The sequence below is a fragment of the Cucurbita moschata genome, unplaced genomic scaffold (assembly GCF_002738365.1).
Source record: "Cucurbita moschata cultivar Rifu unplaced genomic scaffold, Cmos_1.0 Cmo_Scf00023, whole genome shotgun sequence".
In the NCBI taxonomy this organism is placed as follows: domain Eukaryota; kingdom Viridiplantae; phylum Streptophyta; class Magnoliopsida; order Cucurbitales; family Cucurbitaceae; genus Cucurbita; species Cucurbita moschata.
In genome coordinates, this window is record NW_019268539.1 from 3,297,278 (window position 1) to 3,309,846 (window position 12,569).

Sequence of the window (12,569 nt, forward strand, 5' to 3'; positions counted from 1 at the left end):
GCATTCGTTTAGTACAACAAATATGTGGTATTAATTTTATGGGGTTAAATGAAGGTATATAAATTAAATTATATATATTATGTATGGTGGCCTCAAATTTTACATTATTTTTGGAGTGGGGGTGTCGAGGCTCCCACTTTCACGTTCACATGCACACACTAATATTCCCATATCCTAACTGTGAATTTACGATATTACCCCTGGAGTGGACCCTACCCTCGTACTATAAAAATTGATAACACAGCGCGTGGAGTCAAACACTATCATCGCCGCCACATGCGGTGTCTCTGCGGGCCCCACCATCTTCAAACATTTTTCCAAATAAATCTCGAAACGAAAAAAATAAATAAAGAAAGAAACTCCCACGTGTCGGACTCTTATTGGGTAAATTACGTGGACGAATCTCATTGGATGAAGCGCGACATCGTGAACGTCGTCCAATATTACCCTTTTTCCTTCTCCCTAATTTACCCCTCACTAAATCCTCAAAATACCATCCTACCCCTATGATCCAGGCTAAATACGGTGTACTTTCTCCCTTAGTATTTCGCCAACTCACACTGGGCCCCACTTACTCCGACAGTTGATCTTCCTCCTTTCACTTCGAAGTCAAAGTCAAACCCTGCTCTGTTATTCTTACTCTACACCCACCCGCACACGAAAAAGGATATTTTTGAATATTTAATTGTTATTATTAATTAAAAAGAAAAAAGAAAAAAGAAAAAAATTGACATCCCCTGGTTGCGTTTCCCCCACCACACCCAAAAACCCTCACGAAGACATCGTGTTGACGATAATAATAGACTCACAACAACACTCTTTCTCTCTCTAGAAAACGGGTTCTCTTTCTCTCTCTTTTAAAAACTCGCACAAAAAAAAAATGGAGTCTTCTTTGGCTTTCATGGATGACCTTCTGGATTTCTCTTCCGACATCGGTGGGGAAGACGAGGAAGACGACGCCGTTCCACCCTTTTCCGTTAAGCCCAAGGCGGCGACTGACTCCTCCGAGTTCAACGCCGGTTTCCACCCGGAAGATTCCTCCTCTTGCCGTGTTTTGCCTGTAAGTCCTTTTTTTCGCCGGTGGGTTTCGTTATTCCGGTTGGGTTGTCAAAAATGGGCTCACACGGAGTGAGTTACTGAGTTGACTCGCCCGAGTTGGCAAAAAGTTGAAGACAAAGTTAATTGGGTGGGTGGGGGTGGGTGGGGGTCAGTTGAAAAGACGGATATGGCCCTGGGTGCACTAGTTGAATTAGGAAACTTGAGGGTATTTTGGGTATTTTGTTAATGGGGGTCCTTTTTATGTGGTTCTGAGCTGTCGTCCGTTAGGTTTAGAATTGTATGCTTGTAATAATAAATAATAATAATATCCGATGGAGAGGGAGTGGAAATATCAATCAATCTTTAATATTGCCACTCCTGTCTTCCTGTGAAATGACATTTTTGCCCCTATCCTCCAACATTCCTTGAACGAATAGGACTAGGCTTATTCGTCCTTTTGCTTTTAGCCTCCCGCAGTCACGCCTTTTCTCATCCTAATTTTGAAAAAAAAAAAAAGGCAATAATGTAATTATTATTTATTATTTTTGCTACTGTTATTATAATTATTGGTGGACCAAAAAAAAAAAAAGGTACGGAACCGAGTTGACTCGGTTTTTTTAGGCCGAGTTGCTGAAAAAACTCGTTTTTGGTTTTTTTTTGGGTGTTAGGAGGATTACGCTGAGGAAGAACTCGAGTGGCTATCAAACGAAGATGTATTTCCCGCCGTCGAGACGTTTGTCGACATTCTCTCCGACCACCACCACGACCACCCGCAGCCGCCGTCGTTAATGAGCGTTTCCAAACAGAACAGTCCGGTTTCGGTTCTCGAAACCACTTCAATCAGTAGCCACGGCGGAAATAAACCGAGTGCTCATGGTAGCATTCTAATGAGCTGCTGCGACGGTCTGAAAGTTCCCGGCAAGGCACGGAGCAAACGCCGTCGTAGCCGTCACGTTTCCGGCCACCATCTCTGGTTCAAACAACAACCCAGTTCGAGAAATGTGAAACAAATACAACCCATCACCACCGCCACCGCCACTACCGCGGCGGCGGTGACGACGGCGAAGACGGCCATTGGGAGAAAATGCCTACATTGTGGTGCGGAAAAAACGCCGCAATGGCGGGCTGGTCCATATGGGCCGAAAACGCTCTGTAATGCTTGTGGGGTTCGATACAAATCAGGGCGGCTGGTGCCGGAGTACCGCCCGGCGAGTAGTCCGACGTTCTCGCCGGAGCTGCACTCGAATTCTCACCGGAAAGTGATGGAAATGAGGAGACAGAAGCAGTTTGGTATGGTGGTGAATCCAATGGATAAAGGGTAAGTTTAAATTTTGTGGATTTTTCTCTTTTTGGTTGAGTTTAATGAGCCATTTGGTTCCGTTCTTCATTAATCCTCTTTTTTTCCTTTAATTTTAGCTTAGTTTTTAGGCATTTGTTTGTTATGTGGGATAGAGATTTAAAATTAGTGGAAAATTTCTCTGTTTGATGTTGAAAATTCAATATAGAGCTCTTTTAATGCATAGAAATTTAGGGTTTTTGTTCATATTTTTCAGTAAAAATTTGAAATTTTCTGGGTTTGATTTTCCCGAGAAAATTCATGTTTGCCAATGAATTTTGTGTTTGGCAGGCGGGAAAATTTAGTGCAAAACTTTGAAGAATTGAATCGATTTTTTTGTTTCGTTATTTGGGTTTGAGGTTATAATGGGTATTCCAATATCAAATCAAAATTTTATTTTTGTGGATTAATGTAATTAAATAATTTGTTTTTATTTATTTATTATTTGTGTCTTTTTTTTAATATTTTATTTAATTTGTCAGTGTCCAGATTTATGTAAAAGGATATCCTCTTTTTTTAGTCTCTTTCTTTTCAATTTCACGTGATCGATCATTCATGAAATTAATTTAAAATTGGGAGAAATAAAAATGTTATTAATTTAATTAGTCGCGATTTTATTTATTATTTTTCTATAAATTATTTATTTATTTATTGGTGTCGAGACGTTAGTGAAGAAATTATTATCTTACGTAAAGAAAGAGAATCAATGTTAGACCCGACCCGACCCGACCCGGTTCGGCCCAATAGTATTGGCCCAATTTGTTTTAACTAAGTTCATGGAGGTTTTAATAATAGCCTCTATTTTGATAATTAATTTTTTAAAAAAATATTTTAATTAATTGTGATACATAATCTATGCATATTGTTGTAGACCAGTTTTAAGATTGTGAGATTGATTGTGATACATAATGGGCTAAAGCGGATAATGTTTGCTAGCAGTGTGTTTATGCTGTTACAAATAGTATTAGAGCCAAACACGGGGCGATGTGCTAGCGAAGATGCGGCCCAAGTGGGTGGATTGTGAGATCTAGAGAAACGAAATATTTCTTACAAGGGTGTGGAAACCTCTTCTTTGTAGATGCATTTTGAAACCGTGAGGCTAATGGCAATACGTAACACCGTGAGGATATTGATCTCACATTTGGAGAGGGAAATGAAACATTTCTTACAAGGTGTGGAGCGGCGTTTTAAAACCATGAGGCTAATGACAATATATAATGGGCCAAAATGGACAACATTTGCTAGCGGTGGACTTGAGCTAGGGGTAGATTACGAGATTCCACATCAGTTGGGGAGAGGGAAACAAAACATTAGTAGACATGTTTTAAAACTGTGATGTTGATGACAATACGTGACCAAAGCAGACAATTTTCTGCTAACAGTGGGCTTAGCTGTTACATAACGAGTATGAATGGATAAGAAAAAAAAACACCAAAACTTCGACTCTTAATCTCTACGTGTGGAAAGTCAAACTTTTGAATTTTGACCGAGCATTGAATATGGTATAACAGTTCCTTCTTTGTTAATGAAAGAATCGTCTTCTTCCATTGCTATTTGATGAGAAGCTTTATATAGAAGATTGAATATCCGATAGTGGAATCAACGAGCAGATCTATCCTGGGTAAGGTGTCGATATCGATATATTGATGGATATCGATGAATATCTGTATATATATTATTTTATGATTAGTATTTATAGTGATATTGATAATAAACCACCACATTCATTGGTGCAAGCTTGAGATAAGGGTTTGTGTTCTTTTTTTTGTGGGTTTTCCATTTGCCCATCCAAAGACAAAAGACCCCACACACTTAAAAAAGCTATCAAATGTGTGTTGTTCTTCTTCACTTTTCCCCATCTTTTTACCTCCTTTTCATTCTTTATTGTTCCCATTTCCTATTGTGGTATTTTGTGGATTTTGATTTGAAAAGCTACACTTTCGTCTTTGCGTTTTAGGTCAATCGGGATCGAAAATTTCAACCATAGCATACTGTAGATACGTCAACAAAATGGAGCGGAATCTTTATAAAGTAATTAGATATCCCGTTTTAAGAACTGGACTCTCGAGTTTTCTTTCAATCATAGCATAGCATACACAAAATTCGTTGTCCACTTCCACTCAAGATCGAAACTTTCAACTATAATAGACAGTAGAGATGTCCACAAAATGGAGCGGAGTCAAATGTAACTTATGAAAGTGATTAGATATCTCGTTTCAAGAAGTGGGTTTGAGCATACACAAATTCATTTTACACTTCCATTCAAGATCGAAATTTTCAACTGTAGCATACTGTAGAGACATCAACGAAATGGAGTGGATTCAGATGTTACTTATAAAAGTGATTTAATATCCCATTTCAAGAAGTGGGTTCGAGTTTTCTTTCAATCATGGTATAGTATACACAAATTCGTTGTACACTTCCACTCAAGATCGAAACTTTCAACTGTAACATACTATAGAGACGTCCACAAAAGGGAGTGGAGTCAGATGTAACTAATAAAAATGATTAGATATCCCGTTTCAAGAAGTGGGTTCGAGTTTTCTTTCAATCATAACATAATATACACAAACTCTGTTGTCCACTCCCACTTAAGATCGAAACTTTCAACAATAACATACTGTAGAGACGTTTACAAAATGGAACGGAGTCAAATGTTACTTATAAAAGTATTTGATATCCCGTTTCAAGAAGAGGGTTCGAGTTTTCTTTAAATCATAACATAGTATACACAAAATCCGTTGTCCACTTCCACTCAAGATCGAAACTTTCAACAATAACATACTGTAGAGACGTCCACAAAATGGAGTGGAGTCAGATGAAAAGTGATTAGATATCCCGTTTCAAGAAGTGGGTTCGACTTTTCTTTCAATCACAACATAGCATATACATTCAAGATCGAAACTTTCAACCACAACATATTGTAGAGGCGTTAACAAAATGGAGCGGGGTCAGATCTGACCTATAAAAGTGATTTGATATCCATTTCAAGAAGTGGGTTCGAATTCTCTTTCAATTACAACATGGCATATACAAATTCACTTTATTTCGTTAAATTATTCAATTTTTATGTCATCTAAATTAACATATTTGTTTCATAGATAAACACTATTATTCTCTCGAAAACTACATAAAACCATACCTTAAAATTTATAGACTAAGTTTAATAATAAAAACAATAATTTAATATGTTTCACTAACTTTTGTTCTTAAAAAACTAAAAGAATTACTCCTTAATTCCAAGCATCATTTGCATTGAATAAAATAAAGAAGCATATACCAAACCATTACTTCTAACCATGAGCTATGCACGTGCTTATTAATATATATATATATATCCCACAAATGCTAAACTTTTAGGCCTAAAAGTGTGAGTTATCTCGAACTCTAATTATAATGCTTTGACTTGGAACACCGGTAATATTGTAACGGCCCATGTCTAGAATTTAAAATCTTTATTCTGCACTCAATGGCCCCGACCTCGACATTCTCTGCATCCCCTGCAACATGGTTACGTTACTTACTCTTCGATTATAAGAGCAAAAACTATCCTCTACCGACCAACACGAGTCCTTCCAGAATGAATTGTCCTCAATTCTTAGTCATCCTCTCCTCATGATTACTCTCATTCGAACGCGGTCTCAATTGATTCATGTACCTTTAGTTTACTCGAGTGTCACTGTTTAAATTTTTGGTTCCACAGCGTTCTAAATTTTTCAGAACGACCAAATGAAAAAAGTGGGTTACACGAGAGCAGAGCCAGATAAACCTAACTTCTCGGTCTTAATTTATTTTTCTCTCTTTAGTCCTAATTTTGCCTACCACCTTCACTAGAGGTGACATGGGTTTGCATTGCTTCTAGAAAGATGTCACTCTCCTTTTTGTCTCTATCATATTTATTTATTTGTAAGCATCTAGGCATAACAACTATATTACATTAATACACATAATATAAAGTTTGAGACTTTAGTATAAACATAAAATTATACATATAAAATAATACACATTTGGTGAGATCACGAGTACGAATTAAAATTTATAAATAAAAAAACTAAAATTTAAAGTTAATAAAAAAAAATACAATTATTAAAATTGGACATTTATAAAAGCAATATGGAAGAAAAATAATATTTAAAAATTAAAAAACCAATAATTATAGTGAGTACCAGCAAAGTGGGCACTTCTCACATCCTATCCCATTCTTTCAACGGTGAATGATTGTTTGTTGGACTCTTAAGCAAATGTGAGCCGTTTGATTTTGACGTCGGCTTTTTTTATTTTTATTTTTAATATTATACTTTTATTAGTGGGTTTGGGTGGGCCCACCACCAAATTTTGTGGGCCCTATAATGGGCCCATTTCTCTGATCTCTTTGGGCCCGGTCCAATCTTCTGTCCCTTCCCTTCTCCTCTCCACAATTCTCTTCCATTAAATTCCTTGCAAGGAACAACTTCTATTTCTTTTATTTTTATTTTTCCCAATATTTAATTTTGAAATTATTTATATCTCTCGAGCTCAATAAACAAATGGATTGAAGAATCTTCGTGAGATCCCATATCAATTAGAGAGAGGAACGGAACATTCTCTATAAGGGTGTGGAAACCTCTCTCTAGTAGACACGTTTTCAAACCGTGAGGTAGATGACGATACACAACGAACCAAAATAGACAATATCTGCTAGTGAAAAACTTGGACTGTTACACTTTGTTTAGGTGGAGAATGAGGGATGAAACGACCCATGCCCAGTATTTGGATCATAATTTTGAATCCAAATTAAATACCCAGTATTCGACCTCCTCGTTTCTTAAGAGCGAAGACTATCTCTACAGATCCAAATTTCTAGATCCAAATTCAGTACCCCAGTACTCCACCTCCTAGCTTCTTAAGAGTCGAGACTATCTTCACACACCAACACAAATTTCTATGATTGAGCCACCGAAAAAGAAGGTTCACTTTTTTTAGTCATTCTATCTTTAAGATGGCTCTTATTCCAATATAATCTCGATTCATTTACGGTATAAAATTTTAAACTTATATAAATAATATTTTTTAATTCTCACTCCACTAGTTATATTTTATTTTTGTTCCACGATAAAAATTTGAGGACGGAATGTATTCATAATTGAGATATATTATACACCTAATTGACTTAATCCCGATTTCTTAATATTATATTTATATAAATTTATAATAATTCAAATTAACCTATTTTCTTCTCGAAGAATATTATTACACCTCATTATAAAAAATATAAGCATAATTCAATTATTTAAATATAAGCAACATGTTTTAATAAGTGTTAATAAGTGTTGAGGAAAACGTAAAAGGAAAAATCTAAATGAGACAATATCTACACACGGTACACTCAACTATTACAAATGGTGCCAGAATCCACCAAATTATGGGCGAGCGAGGAGATTGAGCCCCACAGGAGGGTGGACACGAGGCGGTAACATCACACTCGACAAGAATTAAATAAAAACTTGATCCAGAATAAAAAATTTGAAGTTCAAATTTGCACCTCAAAGTTTGTAGAACAAGAAATTGAGTTGATAAAGAAATGGAAAATCACAGAGAAGTACGAAAAAGAAGAAACATTTAAAAAAAAAAAAAAAAAAAATCCCGAGAAAATTCGAAGCGTTGTTTCTGTTCACAAAGTGAAGAACGCAAAAAAGAAGAAATGGTTAGTAATGAATGGCAGCACAGCAGAAGGAGCTCCATCATACTCCACGGAGCAGGATTTTATGCTTTAATCTCACCCTTCCCTCAAGAATCAACCTAAATAAGCTCTTCAAATCATACCCATCTTATGAAACCACCCCTTTTCTTCATCATTTCGATTAATATCATTCCTAAAGGATCTCAACTTCATGTCTCTGTTCTTGATTCTTTGATGGGTTTTCATTAACTCCGTAAAATACTTCAAATCTCTGCGTTGATTTTGCGATTCTTTCGCAATCGCCAGCTTCTGGGGTTCCAAAAAGCAGCAAATAAAGGCGCCAAACCTTGCCCTTGAAAGTTTCGCCTCTGTTTCGCTGTTCTACCTGATTGTAACAGAGACAGATTGTAACAGAGACAGTGGTGGATTTCATGCTTTTATTGCTTCATTTATGGCGGCTGATGATGATTTTAATCGCTAGTCCACAGGTACTTTTCTTTTTCCTCACTCATTTCTATGGGTTTTTCATAGATTTTAGCAGTTTGTCGTATATGGTTTTCATAGATTCCTGTGACAAGACTTGTCTGATGTTTGTTTGTTCGGATGACTTAAAAGCTGGGGGAATTTTTGTTTGGATTCCCTTGTTGTCTTTAAGAATGTAATGAGATTTGAAGGATTGTCAACATTGTATTAGTGTTTGATGTCTGAATCGTTTGCAGCTACTGAAGTGTTTGGTGGGATGATAGTTAAGAGGTTGAAGTCATGTCGGTTTGGGGTTCGAAAGTGGTTGGGAGTTTGGTGCTTCTGGGTTTTCTGTTTAGCATCTCACATGGGTTGAACTCAGAAGGTCATTTTCTATTAGACTTGAAAAACGCTGTTTCTGATCCGCTTGGTTGGTTAAGAAATTGGAATTGGAGCGACGAAACGCCATGTGAATGGAGTGGTGTAAGGTGTAGTTGTGGTGAGGAAGGAGTGGTTTTGTCCCTTGACTTGAGCTTAAAGAACCTGTCAGGTCCTTTAAGCTCGAGCGTTGGTAGTTTAATCCACTTGACTTATCTCAATCTTTCCTGGAATGAATTCAGTGGAAGAATACCGAAAGAGATTGGAAATTGTATGGAGTTGGAATATCTTGCTTTGAACAACAATAAATTTGATGGTGAAGTTCCATATGAATTGGGACGACTCACTTGTTTGGTTACGTTGAATATATGTAATAATCGAATCCGTGGTTCTTTTCCTGAAGAGATGGGAAACTTGAAATCGTTGTATGAGTTAGTTGCGTATACGAACAATATCACGGGTTCGTTGCCTCGTTCTTTTGGGAATCTGAAGAGGTTGAGAACGTTTAGAGCAGGGCAAAACGCGATCTCGGGGAGCTTACCGGGTGAAATAGGTGGGTGTGAGAACTTGGAAATACTTGGGCTTGCTCAAAACCAGTTAGAAGGGGAGTTACCAAAGGAGCTTGGCATGCTTACAAACTTGACTCACTTGATTCTGTGGGAGAATCAGCTTTCTGGCGTTCTACCAAAAGAGCTTGGGAATTGTACAAGTTTAACTATGCTTGCTCTGTATGAGAACAATCTTGGTGGACCTATACCCAACGAGTTTGGGAACCTAATCTCTTTGAAGTATTTGTATATATACCGAACCGCATTGAACGGAACTATTCCCAGGGAGATCGGGAACCTTTCTTTGGCAACGGAGATAGACTTCTCCGAGAATTATTTGACCGGTGAGATACCGAAAGAGCTCGGTAACGTAAAAGGTCTCCAATTACTTTACCTCTTTCAAAATAAGCTGATTGGTGTTATACCAAATGAACTTAGTAGCTTGACTAACTTGACTAAACTTGATCTTTCAATCAACGCCCTCACCGGCCCTGTTCCGTTCGGGTTTCAGTATATGCCTGCATTGTTTCAATTGCAGCTTTTCAGCAACAGTTTGAGCGGTCCCATTCCGAAAGGACTCGGTCGATATAGCTACCTATCGGATATCGACTTTTCAGACAACTTCTTGACAGGACGAATACCTCCCCATCTCTGTCATCGTTCTAACCTCTCCATCTTGAACTTGGAGTCGAATGACCTTTATGGAAACATACCTACCGGGATCTTGAACTGCAAACCGTTGACGCAGATTCGTCTCGTTGCTAACCGCTTTACCGGTGGCTTTCCGACCCAGTTGTGTAACCTGGTGAACCTTACTGCTATTGACTTGGACCACAATAGATTCAGTGGTCCTCTTCCTCCGGAGATTCAAAATTGCCATAAGTTGCAAAGGCTACATATTGCAAATAATTACTTTATGTCTAGTTTGCCGAACGAGATCGGAAACCTCGTACGGTTGGTGACTTTCAATGTTTCGTCAAATCGGTTTACGGGGTCCATTCCACCTGAGATAGTCAACTGTAGGATCCTCCAACGCCTCGACCTCAGCCACAATAGCTTCGAAAACGCTTTGCCAAAGGAGATTGGATCTCTCTTACAGTTGGAGATTCTTAGAGTTTCAGAGAATAAATTTTCTGGAAGTATACCTCAAGAACTCATGAATCTCTCCCATTTGACTGATTTGCAAATGGGTGGCAATTCATTTTCTGGTAGCATTCCTTTTGAGTTGGGGTTCTTGAAAAGCTTACAAATTGCTTTGAATCTTAGTTTCAATATGCTAACTGGTTCAATACCACCAGAGCTTGGAAGTTTGAATCTATTGGAATATCTCCTGCTTAATAACAACCATTTGTCCGGTCAGATACCGATCTCCTTTGCGAATCTTTCGAGTTTAATGAGCTGTAACGTCTCCTACAACGACCTTCACGGGCCAATCCCTTCGATACCCTTGTTTCAGAATATGCCCACGAGTAGCTTCACTGGCAACAAGGGGCTCTGTGGCGAACCTCTTGGCAACTGCAATGGAGATTCATCGTCTCCATCTATTCCATCTTTCGATAGCGTAAATGCACGTCGAGGTAGAATCATAACCGGGATTGCAGCTGCTATAGGCGGAGTTTCTATTGTTCTTATTATGATCATCTTATATTGCATGAGACATCCATCAGAAATCGTGCAAAACAAGGAAACACAATCAATGGATTCGGATGTCTATTTCCCACCTAAGGAAGGTTTTACTTTCGAAGATCTAATCGAAGCAACTAATAGTTTTCACGAGAGCTGCGTAGTGGGAAAAGGTGCGTGTGGAACTGTATACAAGGCTGTGATGCATTCTGGACAGACGATTGCAGTCAAGAAGTTAGCATCGAACAGGGAAGGGAGCAACATCGATAATAGCTTCCGAGCTGAGATTTCGACACTAGGAAAGATTCGACATCGCAATATCGTTAAACTATACGGTTTTTGCAATCATCAAGGCTCAAATCTTCTTCTTTATGAGTACATGGAAAGGGGTAGTTTGGGTGAGTTGCTTCACGGGACGGCGTGTAACTTGGAATGGCCGACTCGGTTTACAATCGCCATTGGAGCTGCAGAGGGACTTAATTATCTACACCATGGCTGCAAACCAAGGATCGTTCATCGCGATATCAAATCGAATAACATTCTCCTCGATTATAACTTCGAGGCTCATGTTGGTGATTTCGGTTTAGCAAAAGTAATGGACATGCCTCAGTCTAAGTCGATGTCAGCAGTCGCGGGATCGTATGGATACATCGCTCCTGGTAATCGTTTCATTCATTTGTTCGTTTATAGACTTGTAGTCAATGAAATACTAAATCTTCCCACCTCACCTAATTTGTTGCAGAATATGCATACACCATGAAGGTCACAGAAAAATGTGACATATATAGCTATGGGGTCGTTTTACTAGAACTGCTAACTGGAAAAACTCCGGTACAGCCGATCGATCAGGGAGGTGATCTCGTCACGTGGGTCAAAAACTATATGCGAGACCACTCGATGTCGTATGAAATGCTAGATCAGCGACTGAATCTTCGAGATCAAGGCACGGTCAATCACATGCTGACAGTCCTAAAAATCGCTCTAATGTGCACAAGTTCGTCTCCTTTTCATCGGCCATCGATGCGGGAAGTTGTATCTTTGCTCTTAGAATCGACTGAGCCTGACGACGATCATATTCCAGCTTTAACGTATACTCTAGCCCCAAAGGACGACGCAGCCTCGTGAAATTCCGGGTGGGCAGTCTTCGTTTTCGGATAACTGAATAGTTCTTGCATTTTTCTAACGTAGAATATATATTTTTAGAGTTTGTAAGGTTATGTTACCCAACTATTGCTTAGATTTTGCATTTGTTTTAGGATTGAATAAAGTGTTCTTTGTATAGTTTTGCATACGATTGATATAGAATAATCTGTCGCTCTCTATCTTACTATCTATATATGATAGACCTTATTTTAGTATTTAAAAGGGGTTGGAGAGGAGAACGAAACATTTCTTATAAGGGTGTGAAAACCTCTCTCTAGAAGATGCGTTTTAAAACAGTGAGACTAACATCGATACGTAACGGGCCAAAACAGACAAATATATGCTAATGGTTGGCTTGAGACATTACAAATGGTATCAAAGT

The 12,569-nt window shown here is 38.3% G+C and overlaps 2 protein-coding genes across 3 annotated transcripts; both read left to right on the forward strand.

Moving 5' to 3' along the window:
* The first annotated feature begins 752 nt into the window (after positions 1–752).
* Positions 753–2,732, forward strand: LOC111460465 (GATA transcription factor 1-like). Its single transcript, XM_023103737.1, has 2 exons — positions 753–1,060; positions 1,707–2,732. Exons 1-2 carry the CDS (start codon positions 881–883, stop codon positions 2,358–2,360), a joined length of 834 nt encoding a protein of 277 aa, XP_022959505.1. The 5' UTR covers positions 753–880; the 3' UTR covers positions 2,361–2,732.
* Positions 2,733–7,956: 5,224 nt separating this feature from the next.
* On the forward strand, positions 7,957–12,342 carry LOC111460424 (probable leucine-rich repeat receptor-like protein kinase At5g63930). Of its 2 annotated transcripts, XM_023103688.1 has the most exons (3): positions 7,957–8,521; positions 8,753–11,703; positions 11,787–12,342. In XM_023103688.1, the coding sequence occupies exons 2-3, from the start codon at positions 8,796–8,798 to the stop codon at positions 12,167–12,169; spliced, it is 3,291 nt and encodes a 1,096-aa protein (XP_022959456.1). In that variant the 5' UTR covers positions 7,957–8,521; positions 8,753–8,795; the 3' UTR covers positions 12,170–12,342. The 2 variants fall into 2 exon arrangements, with proteins under 2 accessions (XP_022959456.1, XP_022959457.1); XM_023103689.1 differs by lacking the exon at positions 7,957–8,521 and having other exon boundaries at positions 8,665–11,703.
* Positions 12,343–12,569: the final 227 nt, after the last annotated feature.

Bases quoted from the DNA above. Each gene is read 5' to 3' on its own strand.
- LOC111460465 (XM_023103737.1), top strand. From the start codon at position 881: ATGGAGTCTTCTTTGGCTTTCATGGATGACCTTCTGGATTTCTCTTCC. The intron at 1,061-1,706 runs GTAAGTCCTTTT...TTTGGGTGTTAG, and splicing joins CCTCTTGCCGTGTTTTGCCT to GAGGATTACGCTGAGGAAGA.
- LOC111460424 (XM_023103688.1), top strand. From the start codon at position 8,796: ATGTCGGTTTGGGGTTCGAAAGTGGTTGGGAGTTTGGTGCTTCTGGGT. The intron at 11,704-11,786 runs GTAATCGTTTCA...AATTTGTTGCAG, and splicing joins GTATGGATACATCGCTCCTG to AATATGCATACACCATGAAG.